This window comes from Maniola hyperantus, chromosome 10, assembly GCF_902806685.2.
Source record: "Maniola hyperantus chromosome 10, iAphHyp1.2, whole genome shotgun sequence".
NCBI lineage: Eukaryota > Metazoa > Arthropoda > Insecta > Lepidoptera > Nymphalidae > Maniola > Maniola hyperantus.
Window position 1 is genome coordinate 4,623,247 of NC_048545.1, and position 23,479 is coordinate 4,646,725.

A 23,479-nucleotide genomic window follows, 5' to 3' on the forward strand; every position below is an offset into this window, starting at 1 on the left:
GTAGATACCTACCCCCCTTAGACTAAACTCTTTAATAATCCATTAGACATCTAAAAGCTTTCTGAATTCATTATCCTGATCCGATAATCTGAGAGAATCTTTTGAAATAAATAGTACAATATAGTAGTTAAAGCGGTTTATTAATACAATAATAGGCACGTTATGGAAAGTAGGTATGTCTCTTAATAAGCGCAATAGCATCCATCAGTGGTGTGCTCATAAATCCAGTCTAAATACTTTGTAACTCTTGTGAAGACACCCGGATATCCTATTCTTGCACATCCATAGCCCCACGACACGATTCCTTGAACAATGAAAGAAACATTAAAACGGAATACAACTCGCCTACGTTAGATCAATAACCTACTATATTCGTCGCAGTACCAAAATAAAATTATTTATGAGAAATAATCGGATTATTTTTGTCTAAACTAAGTAAATAAGAGTAACGTACCAATTAAATCATATGCATGATCAAAATTTTCAGCTATCAGAGGTCCACCACTGTCTCCCTGTAAAAAATGATAACTTCGGCTTTATCGGTCCAAATATTTGCAGAAAATTTAAAATCAGGCGGTCCAGTCATGTTTTATATTCGTATATACAAATTACAATCATTGTGGTTTTTAAGCATAGAGTGCTGAATTTCAAGTCCCCTGCTATTCAGTAAGAAATAAATGAAGTGAATTTAGATAATACGAACCAGAAAAGGCCTTTTATTCCACCCTTTACTTAATTTAAGACAGGCGCTCTTTGTCTATCGATATCCTAACAACTTGCATAATAATTTTTGCTGCCACTTTTGTTCCAACGCACGACTTGATCGCAGTTTCGTATTCTACTTATTCAATTCGAAGTTTTTCTTTTACATTGAAAATACATTGAAAGTTACTAGGCAAGCGCGTTCTTCCTTCAGCACATAGTCTAGATGAAATTGTTGTACAAATAAAAAATTAGAAAAAATAGTGCATTTAACTAATAAGTTTTTTACGTATGGTTGAAGTAAAACGCGCGCGAGATTTGTGGAAATGAATCGGTACAAACTATTTTATCATCTTGGAGGTAGTAAAAATAGAGCTTTTAATCTGTGCCACTAACAACTTGGGTACTTAAAATAAGTAATCCTACATAAAAGATGGCAGCCCCAAAACAGCTATTCTGTTTAGCAGGTATTTTCGACAGAATGACGTGTGAACCTTACTTCCGTCCGCAAAAAGGGGCCTATAAGGGGCCTTTTGATTATTACATAAACAAAAATTGTGTTCTATTGTCAAAACTTATATGAAACTGGACTTCAAGTTGTAAGCAATAACGAGTAGGAGCAGCCCACCAAAATTTTTGCTCACTTACAGTACAGGCATCCTTGTGAGCCGTGGCTGGGTAGCCAGCACACATCATGACGTCCTTTATCTTTGATTTGTTATACTTTGTATTGCGGCACTCCTCGTTGGTGAGGACCGGTAGCTGCGCCTCCAGGAGTGTGCACGACCATTTACCAGTCTCAGCCATAGCTCCCCATCCAGACACCGTTGCTAGAGTCCCCGCGTAGTCATAATAATCTGTAATTTTTTTAAATATAAAAATGCGTTTAATTCCCCTAAATCCAGACACACATTTTTTACGGCAATTTTAACTACCCCCAAATAATCACCTCATGGCATTTCAATAATCATCATCATGATCAACCCATACCCGGCCCACTCCAGTAGTGGGTTTCTTCTCAGAATCAGAAGAGTTGAGGCCATAGTTTGTTACTTCACACAACTTTGAGAGCATTATGGAGAACTCTTAGGCATGCAGGTTTCTTCACGTTTTCATTCATCGTTAAAGGAGGTGATATTTATTTGCCTAAAACGCACATAAATCCGAAAGTAAGAGGTGCGTGCCCGAGATCGAACCCCCGACCTCCCGAAAAGAACGCCAACGCCTTAACCACTTGGCTATCACCTTTTTTCACACCTTTTACCTGTTATCTCCCAAAGCCACCATGATCCAAACGAATATCTAAATAAACGTTCCTCCCAGTGTTGGAGAAAAAAGGCAGAGAATATTTCAGCTTTTATAAACTAACGAAGGTCTGGCACGCGCTGGCTCTTAGGCCATTATTATTATCAAGTATATTATCGTCCAATTTGCATGAGGCTTAAAGGCTTAATTATTATGTGAGGACGTCAGTTTGCATAATAAGTACACGTTACTGCCGATTGAATCAAGTCTCAAACCATTACGCGAGCCGTTTAATAAAATACTTAATGGACATTAAGTATGTTATTATGGATTAACATACATGTGGTGAAACCATTAGGTACAGATACAAAATCGGCTCAGGGGACATTTTGATCTTTTTTGGAATTTTAAAGGAAACGCCCACTCGTCAAAGGGTATTTGGCTTGTAGCAATGTGCATCCATCAATGAAATTAATTAAATGCATTAGGACTGAGATCACAGATCAAGAAACAAGCACTATTTTGGACATAGAACGCGGAGGAACTTTTATAAACCTTTTTGTTTATTTGTTTTCTCAGTGAGAATTATTGCAATACCTATATGTTGCCAAGATTGTCATTACGAGCGGAATTAGTTTAGTGTCTTTTAATTACGCCGGAGTGTCACGCACAAACGTTTACGAGCAATATTTCAGTAATTAAATAAGTTTTTTTTAGTATTCATAACATTAATGGATGAACCTTGGCCAAGAATGGGCATTTCTCTTTCCTTATATTTGACTTTGTTATACAGACATCGTTCTCCTTTAGATAATAAAACCGCATATTGCTCTGCCAATAACATATGAAAGTCATTGGATATCAATACAAATGTAAAATGAATCATAATACCTACATAATTTTTATCTTTATGACTTTATATAAAAAGGTGCGACCCTAAATTTTATAGGTCGTAAATTCGAATTGAAATCTTGATATAAGAATATTTTATTTCACATTATTGTCCTTCGTCTTGTGTAGGTACCTATTTGATAACAATGTTTTAATCTTTATATTGAATGTAATGCAATTAAGGAACACCTTAATAAAATGACCCTTTCAACTATATGAATTGGGGATATCAGGCATTCTTGATAAGGGCTCTTATCCCAAGACATAATTGAAGTCGACAAAATTAATGTCTCATCATCATGATCAACCCATCGCCGGCTTACTACAGAGCACGGGTCTCCTCTCAGAGAGAAGGGTTTTGACCATAGTCTACCACGCTGGCCACGTGCGGATTGGTAGACTTCACACACCTTTGAGAACATTATGGAGAACTCTCAGGAAAACATCGTGATGAAACCATCACGATGTTTTCCTTCACCGTTAAAGCAAGTGATATTTAGTTACATAAAACGCACATAACTCCGAAAAGTTAGAGGTGCATACCCGGGATCGAACCCCCGACCTCCGATTAGAAGGCAGACGTCCAAACCACTAGGCTATCACAGCTTTTTAATGTCTATTCTTAGCTAAATAATGACAGCCAATCTAAATATCAGTAGTTATATCATATACTACTTAGCTTATGCTTGCGACTTCATCTGCCATGGACTTCACAATTTTCAAACCCCTATTTTACCCCATTAGGGGTTGAATTTTCAAAATTCCTTTCTTTACGAATGTCGGATGATGTGAATTTTTGAAAAGTCCAATGTCGAAGTCTTTAAAACACCTGCGCCCAAAGTCGTATTTAAAGAAGACCGAAATCTTGTAACCCCTGACATGTACACACTACACATATCTAACAGTGCACTGTTAGCACGCTCTGTGAATTATTTCTCTATCGAAGATAATTTAATGCCTTCGGTATAAACATGTGGTTTACAGACGTCGCGTAGCCTAATGTGAGCAATGTGCAATGCACAGAATAGCAAACATGTGAACAAAAGCCTAGCTGAAGAGGCAATGGGCAGGGCACATAATTCAAAAAAATTATAGATGTTGGGATTCCAAGGTGCTAGAATCGCAATCACGCAACAGACATCCTACTAGGTGAACAGACGACACCGAACCAATCGCCAGGATTTGCTGGATTCAGGCGGTGCTAAATCCGTGTCCAACAGTGGACGTCTATCAGTCGATGATGACGACACAGTTCACGACATTTATGAAACTTGGGACAAACCCTGTGAGGGAGACAGAATGACAACTTTTTAATTGGATTAATAATAATTACAGCTATGGCTCAACCCTAGTGTTATAAGTTCCGCAAATTGCTATTGCATGTCTCATTAACATCAAAATGAAGTCGTTTTGACGTCAGCCGAAATAAAAATATACCATCAGCTCGAAACTTCAGTCTAGTACTGACGTCACTAAAATGGCGGCATTAGCAATTTGCGGGACTTATACGTATTTGAAGGATCAATTTAAGGTCAAGCGAGAGCTTAATCACCCTAGTTGACTCTGATGAAACAAAAATGTAACAAAAAAAACTAACCTGTCTTAGGCAAGCACACGGGCCGGATGGCGTGTGAATATTCCATGGGATTATTGAGCCGCAGCAGCGAGATGTCATTCGACAATTCAGTCAATGTGAAATCGTGGACGTACATCTTTACCACGTACCGGATTTCCGGTATGTGATACTTATCACATCGGTCGTGTTCACCGAACTTCACCCGGAACATGAACCACATGAAACTGAAAAGATAAATCAGTTGTTGGTTTGTCCTTCAATCACGTCCCAACAGAGCAGCGGATCGACGTGATTTTTGCATGGGTATAGTTAAAGACATGGAGAGTGATATAGGCTACTTTTTAGCTCGGAAAATCTAAGAGTTCCCACGGGATTTGAAGAACCCTAAATCAACGCGGACGAAGTCGCGGGCATCATCTAGTACATTGTTATAAAAATAGGAAAGTGTGTCAGGCTCGGTTCCACCTAAGTGGAGCGGAGAGGGAGATGACGTGTACCGTTCACCAATTAGGTTCTAGATGGTGTACAAAAAATATCACAATACCATCTCTTACAAATCTGATTGATCGACTGAACACATCTCTACGCTCCGCTTGGATGGAAACCGGACCTAAGTCCCTTTTCACAGTGCATCCCTTTCACCGATTTTGAAAAAAATGGTACAAATATATCTTGTATAGCTTGTATCTCGCAGATGAGTAGGTACGTAAATACCTACTTTTTATCCCAGCAAATCAATGAGTTCCCAGAGAATTAAAAAATCCTAAATCAAAGTGAATTAAGCCACGGGCATGATCTAGTGTAAAACTAAACTAATACATGAAATAAATGTGAACGGGATTATCCTAAACAACATAATTTGCTACTGGACGGATTTCGATAATATTTACGGAATTTCATTCTAACCAATACATTAGACATCAACGCATGTGCAGCTGTACAGTTCACTTAACCAATCACATATTACGTAACTTTTCTTCTTCTTTCTTCTCTTATTTTTAGTATTAGGTAGGTATAGTCCACGACAGGTTGAGATGGGTTGAGATGACAATCTGGGTATGAGGCGGGGGGACGGGGACGGGGGGGGGGGGACGGGGGGCTGCACACCCGCACGCCACCCGCGCTCGTCCGCACCGGGTTAGCGTGGGGGCTATGCAGGTCTCTTCTTAATAGAGTAGGATCTTTTAATTTCGTATTTAAATTATTTTACACATTTACAATTATAAGACTCCATCCGTTAAATTAGTAAGAAAAAATCCAAAACAGAAAATAATTATCAAATAAACACACAAATCACCAGTAAAGGGGATCCTTGTTCTTAAGCTTCTAAACTTGATTTATATGCCCTTGACTTTCCTGTTCAGGTCAGGTAAATTCACCTGCCTTATACCTGACCTGAGCATATAAAGTATGATACACATATACGATATGATATTCATCTGATAATTTGACGACGTACGATTTGCGTTAGTAATAACTTGAAGATAAAAAATTCACTGTTTGTTGTCTTCTTATACCTAATATTCAACTTGGATATAAAAGTTTAGTTTGTAAAAAGACTGTCACAAAGTGGGTAAATACCTTGAAATAATAGCTACCTACTCAGAATATCGCAGTTACGCAAAAAATTATTAATAAATTGTAGAAGTTGTACCTACGTATTTTTCATTACGGAAAATCTTAACTTTGAAAGCTCATATAATCATGTTCATAAACTTACTGCACTTTATTATGTACATCAAAGTTACTGGTTGGCCTGAATTTTAATATTCAAGCTTTTTGCCATGGTCAAAACGGTAGGTAAATGATTTTATTTTACCAGTTTTTACCTACTTACTCTAAAGTCTAAATAATTATCAAAAGGGAACAAAGAGAAACTGTAAATTCTAATACACGATTACATCACGGAGTAAGCTCCGTGATGTAAATTATACTTTTAAATATATATTTTTATATTTTTGTTGTTTGACATTAATTTTTAGCGTGTTTAAATGGTATAATCAAATCTAAAGAAGCAACCCGATTTTTTCTTCAATTCGCGTACCTAAATGACTACTAGAACCAAATAATATGTTTATTTTCTTAAGGTCGTGTTTTGATATCTCCTTCCTCAATGCTCTCTTAAAGGTGTGTATTGAAGATAATACGGCTACAATTTAAAAAAATTTGCTAGTCCTTGTTGCGTTTAACTTTTTCTTAAGAGTAAAATAAGTGTCTACGTACCTATATTAATTATTTATTTATTTTCAATCCCGTGGGATTTCCCGGGATAAACCCCGATATAAATCTGGGGATGTGCCTATATCCACCCCCGACATACAATCTCTGTACCACATTTCGTCAAAATTGGTTAAATAGATGAAAAATAAAAAACTTAAAAATTAAAAATAAAAAACCCTTTAAAAAAGGTTTAAAAGGCCTTTTAAAATTCCGTGGAGACTCCTTAATTTTCCGGAATCAAAATAAGCCTATGGGCCATCCTCGGAATGCAAGCTATCTTTGCACCAAATATTGTCAAAATCGGTTAAATTGATGGGCCGTGAAAAGCTATAGTAGACAGACAGACAGATAGACACACTTTCGGACTAATAATATTAGTATGGATAAATTTAGATCACTACCCATATACATATAAACACGAAATGTGTTTGTTTATTGGTGTTGGTTTGTCCTCAAATCATGCCGCAACGGAGCAACGGACCTAGTATGAAGACCTGGCAAGTACTTACTTTTCATGTCGGAAAATCAAAGAGTTACCACGGGTTACTTGAACATCTAAATCCACGCGAACAAAGTCGCGGGCATCAGCTAGTATTAATAATCAACTGGAAACTAGGTATACCTAATACCTAGTTTCGTTAACTTAGCTTATTTTAATAAGTTAAACCTATTATTAAATAGAGAATTTATTGGGAAGGTTGTAGATTCCATCAGGATCTCAACGGTTTGACGTTTGGATATAGGCACTAAGCAGGAATAAATAGAGAATTTGTTTAGCAAATCACTATCAATATGACTAAATAATGACCCATGAAAAGATATTAATTTGAATAAAATGACGCCCTCCAGCTGCGATTTTATGGTGTAATATTAAATTAGTTAAATTATCAATTTACTCAGTATGTGGCTGACATCACACATTAATCTTGTAGAAGCGATGCATCGGGGTGGTTACAACTCACAGTAATCTAATACGACTACAATACATAAAATGTTATTTTCAAGTAGGTACTATTAAATAAATAACATTAAATAAATACTTATATATTATAAATTATTACAAAAAATAGTGACATGCTTACATACGAATGCAAGTTTTTGGGAAAATATTGATATAAGAATTTAGCAAGCCTTTAAAAAATTAAAGCCTCTCTGACGTAGAGAGAGACATTATAATATGCTTGCCTCGGGCTAGTAATAAAACTTTTTCCAAGTAATTTCTCAGATCTGATTCCAATCTAGCTGAACCAGAGGTAAACTTGACCTATCTTAAGCACTTGTAAAGTAGGCGGAGGTCTATGACATTAATTATTTGAATTCTAGTTTGGTTGCTGTGTATCTATCTACAAAAGTTACGGTAATCTTAACTGTATGAAATCTTAAGTAGCCAAATAATTGTTATAAAAAAGTGGAGCTAATATTTAATCTTTCTTTGTTGTGAGATTGTTTTCCCAATTTCGGTTTCCAGGATACAAGCTATGTATATATGTTTACCAAATTTCGTCAAAATTAAACAAAAATGTTGCGTGAAAGGTAAATGACCGACAGACACACTTTCGCATTTATAATATTATTAGTATGCATAATACAATCGATTACGACTAATCTTTTGCATTTTGTAGTTCCAACTTTGATCAAATCGATTCACTTTAAACAAACTTACAGCAGACAAAGCCGAAGAAGGTAATAATGTGATAGAAAATTAGTGTTAGACCAATTTTCCGTACCCTTTTACGCAATGTGCTGCAGACAAAACGTATCTGTCATTGATGAGAGATCCTCCACACCCAAAAGAGTTCCCATAGATGAGTCGAACAATCCACGGAAATGCATTTGTATCAGCTATAGAACCTCCGACCACACGAGCCTCTTCGTTACGCTCACCACAACCTACAAAAAGAAGAATATTTTAAGGGGCTTTTTCAGATCATTAATTTTTTACTTTCGGTTCTAAGGTTTAAGGGAAATTATTCAAACACTAGCTAATGCCCGCGTGGATTTAATTTTTAAATATCCTGTGTAAGTTTTGGAATAAAAAAGAGCTTATATCTCTATACTCTCCAGGAACTTTAACTATATTATTATTCATACAAAAAATTACGTTAATCCGTTGCTCGTTTGCGGATTAAAGGACAATCAAAAAAACAAACTTTCACACTAATGGGTAGTGATAAAATGTCTACTATCTGATTAACTATTTTATTGTGTCGAAAAACGGACAACAAAAAAAAACTTTGCGTAAAAAAAAGAATAAGTTCACAGTAAAATTAATGTCGCAACTCGCACGAACAGTGAACAAATAGTGAACAAGATAGTGAATTATAATATAACAGTGAACAAATCAGCTAACTAGAACTACAAATCTGATAATAAGTATTATTTGTTAACTCAATCATCACCTCAATGTGAAAATGTACCTTCAATCGGTCTCCTTATATCAACTAAATGAGTTATAGTGACACCTCAAGCACTTCGATTTTAGCGCTTTAGCCAATCTAAACATTGAAGAATTTATAAATAGAAATTAGAAATATAATCACTATATATAATATAAAATACTTAGTAGTTACTTACTACAATCTCGACACGGAGGCAGTTGAAACTCTTGTTCTTGTCCATAAGAGTAATATTCATCACTTACTCTAAGCAAACTCTGAAACCGTTTAAAGCAGTAAAATAAATACAAATTACCTATTTATTAGTAAGGTAATTGAAAAAATTTACGAGAATCAGATGTCCAAATTAATTAATGTTCGATAATTCAGCTATTAACGTAATCCAATCTAATCCACTAACGTAAATCTAACTGTTTTTACTGAACGTTGGGAATGCAATTGTAAAGCCATATTTAAATAAAATATCATTCGATTCAAATAGAACTTTAACAAAATAAAACTTGAATAAATAATTCAATAAGTTCTGCACATAATAGAAGATAATATGAATGTATTATGTATATGTCTGGATCCTAGGTCATCAAATGATTAAAGTCGTATATTCACACAAACTTTTGTTACTGTTTTTATTCATTACGTGTATGATAAATATTTCGACAAAAAACGTGAATTATAAATAAAAATAAAAAATTTCAGGGTAAAAACTAAAAAAAAATTAGGAATATAGAATAATGTAAACAGTTTACTTTTTACCGAGTTGAGAACATAGAGTTAACAAGTTATTAAATTACCTACCACTTGGATAATCAAGATTAATGTAAGCAATCAATTTTTGTGACAGTCTTGTAGCAGAAAAAACTGTGAATTAATCATCTAATCTACGCGCACCAATTAATTATGCATAGAGATAAAAAATCTTACCTTATTTAGTGTGTCCCCGGCACCGATAGACACACACAAAATAAAACAAACTAAGAAACAAAACATTGTTTTTTTCCCCTTGCTTTTGCTTTAATTTTGTGGACACTTTGATAAAACAGATGAGTGGAATGACACACACATGGAAGGTAGTGTTTAGGGCGCAAAGTTTTTGATACACTAACTCATGCCTGAGCTCTGAACGATCTTATGAATATTGCGCACCCTAAAATGTAGCATTTTCGTTACTAAAACACAAAAGTTATAGCCGGTATATATAACCCGTCACGATTAATCTGGAAGCTATATTTTAAACAGAACTTATGTCTCTTTTTTGGTAAAGTTTGTACCAGCCAGTGTTTATCAAAAGTTTTATCTCTGAAGAAGCTTTTAAGACAGCGTTTTAGGCGCCGATTAGAGGCTGTATGGTCGGGCATGTTATTTGGCAATGACCGCACCGATCAATGACCTCCTACGTATCTAACTCTACAATAATAATATTCCTAGTCTAAAATATGAATAAATTGCTAATTTGAGTCTTATTGACGACGTTACAGGTGTTTTTGATATCTTAATTTGCTTTATGCACCATAGCGTAAACGACTGAACGACCACGTGTTGTGTACATATTATTTAAAAACAAGTGAGTTTGTCTATTTTCTTTTACTATATATTTGTCTTTTAACGGTAAATTACCGTTCATCACCATACATTTTTTATATGTCATGTCGGCACAAAATGTTATACTTTAGTAATTTTGATTTGACTAAGGTTTTATCTGGCTCTACTAGAGACGTGACAAAATCTTACAGATTATCAGATATCAGTCTAAAATATTTAGCTAATCATTTAGTAAATAACTAGATCCCGTAATTTCGTCCGTGTGGGTTTATATTTTTAGCCCTACATATGTCCATCCCCAGCCTCCAAACTATTTCTGTATCAAATTTCGTCAAAATTGATTTAACGGATGTGCTGTGAAAAGGCAGCACACTGACAGCCAGACACCACCTTCCCATTCATAATATTAGCATGGATTTAAAACTAAGTGCGAAGGACGTACCTATACTGCTATTAATAATTTTATTCGGTAATCTTAATAATAGTTTATAATAACAGCAAGGTTCAACATTTTCCTGGTAATTTCTTCGAATCAATTTCTGTTAAAGACAGATTTGCTATAACTAAATAGCTAATGGGTAATTAAACCTGGAAAATAAATCCAGTTATAATGTCTTCTTTTATCAATTTGATGCTTAAGAACATAAAAAATGGGGCCACGATATAAATATGAAAAAGGGCCCAAGTTCAGTATACCAAGGACATGAGCTTTGCCAAGCTTAAGAATTCACATCGTACATTTTTTATTAAAACATTGTGACCTTTTACTGTCTCATTCACCTTAATCAAACACCGTTTGATTTTAATAGCTACCTACTAAAATAGTCAACATTTTATTTTAGTCTCGTGTTTTCCTCAACAATCGATCCATCCGTTATAAAAATCCAATTTATTGGACCAGAATCCCCCAGACAAAAATAAAACTATAAATCTGAGGTACTTTATTTATAATTTTTTACAATTCCACTTACATCTAAGTCTTAAATAATATGGCATTATTATTATGTATATTTCATGACTAATAAATATTACAGTCCAAAATAATATAAAAATATACCTAACAGGATCCTATTGATATATTTTTGGTACAACTTTGCAATAAATATTTTTTAACAAAACAAAGTTAAAACATATATTTTTATATTTATTACAATGGAACTTATATGTTTTCGCGTGGAATGGCAGAATGGTGGTCCCAGGTTAAAAGAAGTGTTTTAACAAGTCTCATTGCAACGGATGCGGGTCATTAGAGTGTATGTAATATAAATCTAAATATCCAATCAAGTTAACGTAACTGGAGACTTATTGCCAAGGATATCGTGTTATGATTCTTATTGCATTAGGTATAAAAATGACGTTTATCTCAGATTACACAAAATTTTGTCATCCTCTAAAATAATATCAGTATATCACTAAATCAGTAGATTTGCGCATTTTTATTATTTACACGAGTTCATTGACTCACAAATGTATTCTTTTGTAATTCATATGACTAACAATATTTTATTGGCTAAAACAGCCATTCGTCAACTTGGTTGTAGTAATGGCGTCGATATCCTAATAATTTGATCAATAAAAGAGAATTAACTAATTTTATATCCTTATAGTACCTACCTATAGTTTATATCGCAGATAATGTATTAAAATTATTGCTCTGGGACTAAACACAAATATGCGCTATGATTATCACTTAAAATTGCCTTTTTTATAGCAGCATTTACGAGTATGATATGCATTTAATTACTTAGTGCAATTTTCTAGCAACTTATAGAGTTACTTACTCTAAAGTTACATTGCGTCTGACCATTTAAACATGCATGAATGAACTCAAAACGTCAAGCATATGTACGTACGTAGAGATATATCTACCAATATTGTTATTTATATTTTCAATATAATCCAATTGCACCTAATACTTATAAATGTTTTGATAAGATCACAGTTAGATTAGTCCATACGTTCTAGAATTGATACGACTCAATTTTTGAGCACTCAAACATCGTACTAAAACTTGTTCAGGTACTTAGTTAAATAAGTTTACAGATTTCTGCGAATAAATGTGTTTAGGCCCCGATCAACTTATATTTCAGTTGTTACAATAGCAAGCGTCTCGAGTGTTCTCTCGAATCCAGTCCAAGAAGTTGGCAACCCTTGTGTATACTCCGGGATATCCTACCCTAGCGCACCCGTTACCCCATGACACCACCCCTGAAAAAAAAAACAATTTAATTTCGAAGAAACCCAATTTATCTTAAAATCATAGGTGAAATAAGCCGTGTATTGTTACAGCTGGAGTTTTTTTAACATTTCTTTTTATAACTAATGTTTTTTTTTTGAACGATGATGAGAAAACAAAATATACATAGGAGTATATAATATTATAGTGTATTTTAGTTATTTTCACATTTTGTCATAATATGGTAGTTATATTATTATGGGGTAATACTGCTGATATTAATTCTATTCTTGTGTAGCCGAAGAAGGCTGTTCGAGCCATACTTATTACATATAGTATAGGAAAACGAGAGTCTCTTAGTACTAAATTTAAATAAGTTAAAATTATGAAAGTGCATAATCAATATATTTTTGAAAATTTATTCTGTCCACAAAAACATAAATAGGTACATTTAAAAAAAATTACTGTAATAATGTAAATACGAGAAATAAAAATAGACTTGTAATGCGCGCTTCTAGGCTAAGTAAACTTTGCAATTCTTTTATTGGTAACTGTAGGTAACCTATACGTTTTTTACCTAAGATGATGCTGTCTAAGATGGAATCAACAGATCCTTCCTCACGGTTTTTTGTGGATATTACCAATGCATCATCAGGATTGAAAGGTTCTTGGAGTTCAGTTCAATAACACAAAGCATAATAACAATATAGTTCTTGCATTTCGAAGGCCACTGACTCATGCTTGTGTTTTTAAGTCGTATCGGTAAACGCAATGTACTTACACTAAATGTGTGCGTTTGAGAGCGCTTGCTCGCGACTGATTAGTCCGACATGCACGCACACTTACGCAATGACCATGTAAACGACGTTACCACAAGTAAAGTTCACTAGCCTTCGTGAATTGCAAGACCTGTACCCAAAATTTCCATTCACAATATTCGGCAGATCCTTTTTTTCTGCAATCTATTGTTGGTAGTAGGGTATCCCTGCAGCATCAGGATGAAGAAGTTTTTATCCGGAGTTCACATAAATTCATGAGAATCAGATTCATGTGCAAAGTTCCATAAAAATCGGTTCAGTAGGTAGAAGAAAGTTCACCGCAAGATTTGTATCAAATATAAGAAAGTGAAGCTAAATAAAACTTAAATAAATTAAAATAAACAAATTTTAAGAAACAATTTATAAACCGGTGAAAGTGACAATGAAGGTATTTGTTTGCAGAAGGCCGCGCGGACGAAATAGGATTTGCAAAGTAAGTATATACAAGTAGGTATCCATATTCATTACCTATTAGCTCGTACCGCTTGTCGTACTTTCTCTCTGTGATGAGAGGCCCACCGCTGTCGCCCTGTAAGCAATGTAACAATTTACAATATGCCGATTGAGAAGAGTGATATAATATTAATTAGTGAGGCTTGATCGAGCAAACGGCATTTTTCTCATACATCGAACACTGTCCAAACGTCACATCAAACAAAAATTTAAAATCACATCAATCACGCGTGAAGCACGTAAATGCTTTCGACTCAAGCAAAAATCTACGTGCTTGACGTCAAGCTGCTTGAACGTCTCGGAAGTTCTTAACGACGAATAGTGATCTGAGAGCTAGACCTGGGGCCCTACAATATTGTTTTGACAATTTCATACAAGTTTCGTATGAATATGTCAGAATAATATTAAAACATTACTACTTTAAGCGGTGGTAGTAAGGCCCCTGAACAGGTACCTATCGCTGCCGCTTGACACCAGTTGTACCATTCATTCTAGTCTAGATGTTTCGAAAAGGTAGCAAGCAGCGCCGTCGATTACTAGAGTATCGATAGCTACTCTAAAAGTAATCATTAGCAAGTAGGGTTCTGGGTTGGTTGTCCTAACAACCAAATCTACTTGATAATGATTGCTCTAGCACTAGAATGGAACTGCACTAACTTGCACACCTTACACCAAAAAAATTGCGCGCATTTTTAGCCGGCGATGGGTTGAGCTGACAAATTGTCTAAAACAAGATATACGCAAACCCAGAAGAGGAATAGCAATTTTATTTGTTAGAGACCATCTGCTGATTGGGTTCTATTTATTGAGTAGTATCTAACTAACTAGTTGCATAATATTTACGCTCTTTGCTGACCCGCTTCTCTTCGGTGGAAATTCTGAAAATCCTATTTTCTTAGAAACCTATACTACGTACTAAAGAAAAGGTGCATACAAAATCTGAAATTCGTAGACCCAATATGTCCGTTAGTCTGATAGATTAGGCGGTGATGGCAAGTTACGGGTAATTTACTAAAACATTGACTCACCTGACAAGAGTCCTTTTGTCCAACCTTAGGGTAACCAGCGCAAAGCATGTTGTCAGTTATCATAGTTGACGTGTACTTGGTATTCCGGCACTCTTGGTTACTTAACACCGGTACTTCTACTTCTTGCAGTGTGCACGAGACCTTGCCTTCCTCTGTCAACGTACCCCATCCCGATGCTACTGCTTTGGCGCCAACGTAGAGATTTTCTGGCAATAGTGCAAAACATGATTAATTTCTGAGGACTGCTCAGTGAAACACGCACGCACACGGCGCACTAAGTCAATTTGAATGTTAATAATAATCCTGGTCTGCCTAGTCTACCCTATTGGAAAATTATACCACGTAGGTATTCTGGTACGGTGCCGTGTAGAAACCAGTTCTCTGTTCCAGGATAACAGTCTTTCATTTTAGATACAACCAGCTTATGCTCGCGACTTCGTCCGCGTGGACTACACAAATTTCAAACCCCTATTTCACCTTGTTGAAATTTGAATTTAATAAAAATACTACTTAATAGGTACTTTCTTAGCGTATGCCTACGTCATAATAGATAGCTATTCTGACTATTTCTCAATGATCTAATAACGCACAGCTCAAACTACTGGACAGATTGGGCTGAAATTTGGAACGCATATAGCTATTATGACGTAAGCATCCGCTAAGAAAGGATTTTTGAAAATTCTACACCTAAGGGGGTGAAATAGGGGTTTGAAATTTGTGTAGTCCACGCGGACGAAGTCGCGAGCATAAGCTAGTTAGTTATTAAAGATTAAAGAAGCGATCGTTTTCCTAATGTTTTTAGTTTCGTAGGGCAGGTTATCATTATCATCAATTTATTATAAGTATTATGAATTATGATTAATCACTTTCTCCGTCGACCAATGCTTCTTTTTATAAAAGTTTAAACTTAGTGAATACAAACGAGAGTGATTTATGATTTATTTGAGTCCACGGAACAAAACATGTTATTTTGGCAGTAACAAGCAAGTACGTATGGCTAGTGTGTGTTGTGGTAGTGCAACTTGTTCTCCATTCATTATATTTTGTACTGTGCTCCAAGACCATATAAGTATTATGTGTTCTTTGATTAATATCCTAGTACAGAATAAAAACTATATTCTTTATGTAGAGCTATAGAAGTTTGCACTAGAAGCAGTACTAATATTGCCGAATTTTTAGTAATGGGTAGGTTTCTTCATTGAGTTTTACTTCGACAATCGTATTGAATAGACATCACGAAAATTGTATGTGTTTATACAGTTACTTAGTAGGTACAATTAGGTAAGTTTAATTAACTAAACTAGGTGATGCCCGCGACTTCGTCCGCGTGGATTTAGGTTTTTTTAAATCCTGTGGGAATGATTTTTCGGGATAAAAAGTAGCATATGGCACTCTCCAGGTCTTTAACTATATCTACTACCCACGCAAAAAATCGGGTAGGTACATACCACAATTAATTTGATGTTTTTAGTTGTCGATATTTCAACCCAATTGCACGGATCGTGGTCATGGCGGGACGATAACATTTTCAAAATATATTTAATGTACAGAATTCATCCAGTTACAGTTTTATTATATAAGTATAGATTACTTATTACACTAGAAGAATAAAATAGATATTGAGTGAGAATTGGAAATTCGTTACATAAGTCTTTTAAGAAAATGAATGATGATTTTATCAGTAAATTTTTATTAGTGAGTTGTATGAGTATTAAAAATACTTACGATTATTTTTAGGCAGACATATTGGTTTGATGGCAGCGCTCATAGGAACTCTCTCATTAAGGCGCAGTAAAGCTATGTCGTTGTCGAAATTCGTGAGGGTGAAGTTCTGCGCGATCACACGTATCACGAAGCGAGTCTCCGGCCTCACTGTAGCGTTGCAGCGGTTGTGCTCACCGAATGTCACCTTTATCATAAACCACATAAAGCTGGAAGAAGAAAAAATACTTTTTTAATAAAAAAGTAGAGCACAATAATATTCTATGAATAACGTCACATATAATATATGAGTGACAAAGACAACCCTCTACAAAGCCGAAATCTCATTCTAAAGGTCATTTCTTGCCGGATACTGCACTAACTGAATAATTAATAATAATGAATAAAATTCATTTTTGTCTTCATCCTGTGATAAGAAACATTGCGTGTCATTTGCATGGTGTGACATTACAATGCCTTGTTTGTGTTAGTGTTCAGCGAAAGTGACACAAAATATTTTCGGATTCGAATGCTACTCGTTTACGCTTTCTCTAACAATAGTTTTGAACTCAGTAGCAAAGGTCTTGGGGGCATTTGGAGTTACTTTATAGAGACGACGAGTACGAAAACAAACCTCGTTTTAATTTCAGTTTCATCTAACATTTTCATTTCATAATATCATCTTAGAAATTAAAAATAATAAACCTACCTAGACCTACCTACCACCTATCATAAATAAGGATAAAATTAGTTATTATAATCACTAATGAAATGGCTTTATTTATTGTCAGTAGGTATTTGATGAAGTTATCTATATTTCACACTATGAAATCTTTGAGTTCGTTAAAATTTAAATCTGCGAGATCTTGTCTGAGAATATTGAGAAATTAGACTACCCTTATCTCTCTATTCCTTCTTTAATCTTGCAATAAACATTTAATATTAAATATTAAAATGTAAAGTAATTTAATCGTACGTAATTGGTTAAGATCGAGATGTGGATTTCATATTTTTTATTTGTATTAAATGACGACGTTTCTTGATTACCTGTCGTCAACGCTACATTATCAATTTGTTTCTATTCGTCTATTGACAATAAAAAAATGACCAAGATGCTAACCAACGTTTCAAAGTGGACATTTGCTGAGGATAATGAACTCGTATAAAGTTTGGAGCCTGCCTCTCGGCCGGTTTAAAGGTGAACGCACTGACACCACTGATTGGAATTCACAAATTCAGACCAAGCACTTATTTTGGGCTTGTTTTGCCATTCCCCGGTTATCGGACCCGTATTCCGATGATTTACGATGTCATCTGTAATTTGGAGACGCATTAACATTTCTATCAAAATAAAGAACCCCAATAACAAGAACAAGTATCTCATTTAGTGTCCTCCAAATCCCCTTTGATTAATATTTTAGGTATAATAATTGCAAATTAGTATTCTAGTCATCAAAGATTCTGCGCTGTTCCAAACTTTTGCCGGGTGACTTTGTTTTAGCGACTGACCTCTACTGGACTGCCGACCTGTTTTTGCAGCAACTTGATTTTCACCATTTTGGCGCTGATAGCGCAGCAGTGAGCGTATTTAGAACTAAATGTTAGTGATGGATGAGACATCTTTCATTATAGTGTTAACACGAAGATTATTTATTTTGACATTCGAATCGGCACAAAAAATATTTGTCACCAGCTGATGCCCGCAACTTCGTCCGCGTGGAGTTAGGTTTTTTAAAAATCCCGTGGAAACTCTTTGATTTGTCACTCTCCAGGTCTTTATCTATACCCATGCAAAAAAATAACGTCAATCCGTTGCACCGTTGCGACGTGATTTCAGGACAAACCAACAAACCAACAAACCAATAAACCAACAAATAAACACATTTTCACATTCATAACAAGGGTACTTGATTTTGTATGACACACGTCTTCCAGCGTAGGTACAATATGTCCATTTCACCTACTATTCTACATATCAATGATTTCAGTGGTTTTAGCTGACACGTCATTTGTTTACCATTAACATACATAAGCAGAAAAACATTCTACTTCAAAATAATACGTCGAATATACTAGCCCTAATTTTGTTTCATCGATTAACCTTAATTGCCCTTTGAATTTAAAGTTACTTAACATACATCGGATTAGAATTAACCAAAAACAAAATGCGTGATTAGATTCGTAATCCATACATCCATATATTTATATTTATTATCTAAATGCGAAGGTGTCTGTGTGTCTGTTAGCTTTTTACGACCCATCTGTTTAACCGATTTTGATGAAAGGTACCTACATCCTGGGGATAGACATAAGCTACTTTTTATCCCGAAAAATCAAGGAGTTCCCACCGGATTCTTAAAAACCTATTCGTTCTACCAATATTAATGAAATTTGGTAGGTACAGAGATAGCGTGCACTCAGTATAACAACATGAGCTGATTTTTATAGCGGAAAATCGAAGAGATCCCACGGGAGTTTTAAAAAACCTAAATCCACGCAGATGAACCCGCTATCATCATCTAGTGGTGAATATTAGATAGATATAGAATACAAAAGATAGATGTAAGTATATAAGTGTAGGTGTAAAGTCAACATCCTCTTGAGTTTTGTGCAAATACTTAAAAACCACTTGCTAAAACGTTCAAGCTTTACGTGATTCAATCAACGGGTGAAGCTCAAACAAACGCGCGAAATATGTAAACAAAGCAAGTATTTTCATGACCATAAAATTATGATCAGCTAGTAGATAGGTATAAACATAGAAATTTCTTGCGAAAACCCTTCTTTCTATTTAGATATAGATAGCTACCTATAGTACGCGACAGGTCGAGATGGCAATCGGGGTATGAGACGGGGGGTGCCCGGGCGCACACCCGCACGTCACCCGCGCTGTCCGGGTTAGCGCGGGGCTGGGCGGATGTGCGGGGGCGTCCCCACCCCGATTGTCATCTCGACCTGTCGCGTACTATAATTAAAATTCTAAAAATAACATATAATGTTATCAAATATGATTTAGACATACCTACCTAGATAAAATTCTATAATTCTGAGAGGAGACCTGTACTTAGTAGTGAGCCGATGATGGTTACGAGATAATAAAAGTAGCTAACATTGATCATTTATTAACACGTATTTTATCAAATCGTCGGTTTGTTTCGGTAGAATATTGCAATTTTCTCCTGATCAATTAGCAATTTTTTATAGATGAAACTTGGGCTACTTGTAAATTCTTAAACTTTCTAAAAAGTAAATCTTGTATTAATTACGTACCTACCTACTTGCTTTATTTTACAGAATATTTTAACACGTTTTTGACTTTTTACTTTACTAACGATTCGTACAATATCGAGTGGCGTGAGCTTAAATATAATAATCTACACCTTGATTGAGATTTTAGGACCTGTTTTAGGTATCTTTATGAATCTCCTAAGCAACTGGTCTGAGTAGACCTAACATTTATCTAAGTAGGTATTAGCCATTTCGATTGATTAGTGGATAGGTACCACGAATACAAATTAGGTAAAAATGTTATTTTATTTTGGGCAGGATTATTGTAAGCATCATTTTCATCGTTGGCTCACCAGTTTTTCAACCATCAGCATCATTGGGTAAATAGCTTATTCTTCTTACCAGTCTAGCATGCCAGGGACGCTGCTGCCAGTAGCTGTCTTAATTGAGCCATGTAACCTTTTACTCATTCTGAGAGGAACGCGTGCTCAAAAGTGGTCTGGTAATGGGTTAAGCTAATAATAACGAGACTGACCAACCTCAAACTCAATTTACAGCACTGAGCATGTAGGTGTCTGTCAGCGATATTCATCCTGCCGCAGTAGAACCATTGGAAGTAAATCTACTTGGTCATCCGTGGGAACTAGTTGATACCATCCTCCTCGCTGCCTACTGTGTGTTTATGCTATGCCAGAAATGCGAGCTACTATCTTAAGCTAAAAATGTGTTGGTGTTAAGGTTATAGCAGTAATAGTCACCCTTTAACACAATGCGCGGCAGTGAGCACGTATCTGTCAGCGATGACCATCCCGCCACAGTAGAAGCGTTTGAAGTAAATCAACTTGGCCATCCATGGGAACTCGTTGATGCCAGCCTCCTCGCCGCCCACAATGCGGGACACTTCATTTCTCTCACCACATTCTGAAATGTACATTAAAACATTATAAGTTTGGAATTATTCCTTTTAAAAAATCAAGCGTCACGTCGCGTCATTGGTGTCGTAAAGATGGTGCAATTAACTTTAGTGTAATTTAAAAATTTAATCATAACAGCTTAGCGGGTAATATTAATACAAGTAAGGATGAATAAAACAGACCTAAAAACTCTTTTGTCTAGTCTTTTATGAATTTAAAAGAAAAGTTATTTATAACGAGACTTTCCGAAATTACGTAGGTCCACGCGAGCCACCTTGCGGTACGCCAAGTCAGATTTGTAGGAAAATGTTGATTAATAATATATTGTATGTATATTTTTAGCTAATGGAGACTGATAATATTCATTTAAAAGACTGGCCTAGCCTTAATTAAACTCTAGCGTCATGTCGGAATCGTAAAATTGTGGTGAAATTAATTTACATGTCATTTAAAAATTGAATCACTAATTAACAGCTTAGCGGTTAATGCTACGAAGAATGGATAAAAAAAGAGCCGAGAATAGTTACTTATGTCTGTAATTTTATCACATAAGCAAAGTGAGTAAGACTTTCTGAAATCGCTCAGGTCCATGAGACTAACCTTGCAGTACGCCAAAGTTGATCTTTAGGAAAATGAAGATAAATATGAAAGTTTTGGCTAAGTTATAATAGGTGCGTATTCAAGAATTTATACAAACACTTGTTTCAATAATTCATACCAACCTAAATAATGGGGAAGTATCCATCATATAATCTACATCCTTATTCCTTACTAATATTATAAATGCGAAAGTGTGTCTGTCTGTCTGCTAGCTTTTCACAGCCCATCCGTTTTACCAATTCTGGTACCTACAGACATAGCATGCATCGGAATAAAGGATACATGAGTATATAGTTGCATACCTACTTATTCTTGTAGAGTTTGATAATAATTAATTATGATTTAGGTTTATATCAGATGTATATTTGTTTTTACATTAATTTTAGATTCCAGACTAGATACACTTAAATACCACTAGAATTTATCCGCAACTTTGTAATTTTTTAAAATCCCGTGAGAACCTTTTGTTGAAATAAATATTCGTCTACGTCAATCCCCAGAATATAAGCTATTCTAGTGCTGAATTTCGTTGAAATCGTTTAAGTAGATAAGGCTTGACAAACAAGCAAACAGACACACTGTCTGATCCATAAAAATTTGTAGATTGATAAAAATATACTAACTGCATGTACATGACGTCTTAGGTTGGTTATACTCCAGCCAGGGCGGGCGGTTGCCCCAAACGCCGCCAAAGAAGTTCTTCGTATACACACCACGTTTGTCTCGTATTAACTCGGCCTGTTATTGATAAAATAAAAAACTATAAGTATTATAAATAATATTTTTATATTGTTACTTGTTTCATCATCATCATGATCAGCCTATTTGTAATATCCGAGTGCATGCCACCAAACACCCCTCCGCCATTCTCATCCAGGCACTTCCCGCCACCTTAACGTGGTCCATATTACTTGTACTACTAATCACTTAGTTATTAGAAATAAATAAAATTATTGTTCAACACTAATACATAGTTATCTTAAAGACACGCGCGCTCCAATCTAGACCTCATTATTGATTTCCATCAGGCATGATTATCGTCAAGGATAAGTCTAACTTGCACAAAAAATATCTCACTTTTGCACGGCACTAGAAAAATGAAGCATTTTACCATGTGATAAAAGGGAGAACGGCAATAGAATAAAATACTTCTTTCCGGAAAATAATAGGGACTACCTTTCCGATTGAAATCCACCCAATCAACACAATCAACTCTGATAGATCTTATGTTAAGTCCTTATTCGAAATTTATGAATAAATCGAATAAAAATTCATTTAAATATAATAGGCGGACAGACGGTAATAAAATATTAAAGCATTTAAAAAAATTGGAACATATATAACAAAATAGGCTTAAATTAAAACAAACACCTAAAACTAAAACACTCACTTTACTTAATTTGAATAATAATATAATTTACAAAAATCGCAATCCATCACTAACCTTCGCGTCAGTGAAAGTGTACGTCACAAACACAAAGAAAAGAAAGCACCTCCACATACTGCTGCTGGACTTGATATACAAAAAAAAGAAAGAAAAAAATAAATTTCGAATTCAGAAATCGCACAATTTGCACATTGCCCGTCTTTGAACTTGTCGCACGGTCTCACAAGCTAACACACACTGAGATGTATTGGTGATCGTATGCCGACATACCAACATCGGACGTGATTTGGGTAGTCTTTAGGCACCCCACTGTCACTAGCCTGTCTAGTGATATAGGTTGACGAAAAAGTGAGTTAGCCTGCGGAAAAATTTGATAGCTAACTTTAGAGACACAATCTTTTATAAGTACTTAATTATTAACTTAGCTTTTACAGAATTAGAGCCACTGTTTTTGCATCTGGTTAGTCCCAATAGGTAATTTCAGAATCTTTCAGAATGTCTATCTTTTGGCAATTATAATAGGCCCCATTGAAATATTTGAAATGTTCAAGATTCACAGCCTTATACATATATCAGAATCTATCTGATCACAGTTTCATAATTTT

General features: G+C 35.2%; 2 protein-coding genes across 2 annotated transcripts; both read right to left on the reverse strand.

Annotated features, from left to right (window-relative positions):
• Positions 1 to 168: 168 nt before the first annotated feature.
• On the reverse strand, positions 169 to 10,096 carry LOC117986093 (trypsin-7-like). Its single transcript, XM_034972916.2, has 7 exons — positions 9,952 to 10,096; positions 9,209 to 9,287; positions 8,362 to 8,524; positions 4,436 to 4,638; positions 1,351 to 1,559; positions 455 to 512; positions 169 to 304 (listed from the first exon to the last, which is right to left on the reverse strand). The coding sequence occupies exons 1-7, from the start codon at positions 10,015 to 10,017 to the stop codon at positions 183 to 185; spliced, it is 900 nt and encodes a 299-aa protein (XP_034828807.2). The 5' UTR covers positions 10,018 to 10,096; the 3' UTR covers positions 169 to 182.
• A 2,525-nt stretch (positions 10,097 to 12,621) lies between these two features.
• Positions 12,622 to 23,092, reverse strand: LOC117985812 (trypsin-7-like). Its single transcript, XM_034972606.2, has 7 exons — positions 22,932 to 23,092; positions 22,111 to 22,225; positions 20,732 to 20,894; positions 16,770 to 16,975; positions 15,045 to 15,250; positions 14,032 to 14,092; positions 12,622 to 12,777 (listed from the first exon to the last, which is right to left on the reverse strand). The coding sequence occupies exons 1-7, from the start codon at positions 22,986 to 22,988 to the stop codon at positions 12,656 to 12,658; spliced, it is 930 nt and encodes a 309-aa protein (XP_034828497.1). The 5' UTR covers positions 22,989 to 23,092; the 3' UTR covers positions 12,622 to 12,655.
• Between the last annotated feature and the right edge of the window lie 387 nt (positions 23,093 to 23,479).

What these genes read in the sequence shown, in the direction of transcription:
- LOC117986093 (XM_034972916.2), bottom strand. Translation starts at nt 10,017, where the DNA reads ATGTTTTGTTTCTTAGTTTGTTTTATTTTGTGTGTGTCTATCGGTGCC. An exon ending in CCGGGGACACACTAAATAAG is followed by an intron (nt 9,288 to 9,951) that starts GTAAGATTTTTT and finishes AAACGGTTTCAG; the next exon opens with AGTTTGCTTAGAGTAAGTGA. An exon ending in CGTGTGCTTGCCTAAGACAG is followed by an intron (nt 1,560 to 4,435) that starts GTTAGTTTTTTT and finishes AAAAAATTACAG; the next exon opens with ATTATTATGACTACGCGGGG.
- LOC117985812 (XM_034972606.2), bottom strand. Translation starts at nt 22,988, where the DNA reads ATGTGGAGGTGCTTTCTTTTCTTTGTGTTTGTGACGTACACTTTCACT. An exon ending in TAAGACGTCATGTACATGCA is followed by an intron (nt 20,895 to 22,110) that starts GTTAGTATATTT and finishes TGTACATTTCAG; the next exon opens with AATGTGGTGAGAGAAATGAA. An exon ending in GACAAAAGGACTCTTGTCAG is followed by an intron (nt 14,093 to 15,044) that starts GTGAGTCAATGT and finishes CATTGCTTACAG; the next exon opens with GGCGACAGCGGTGGGCCTCT.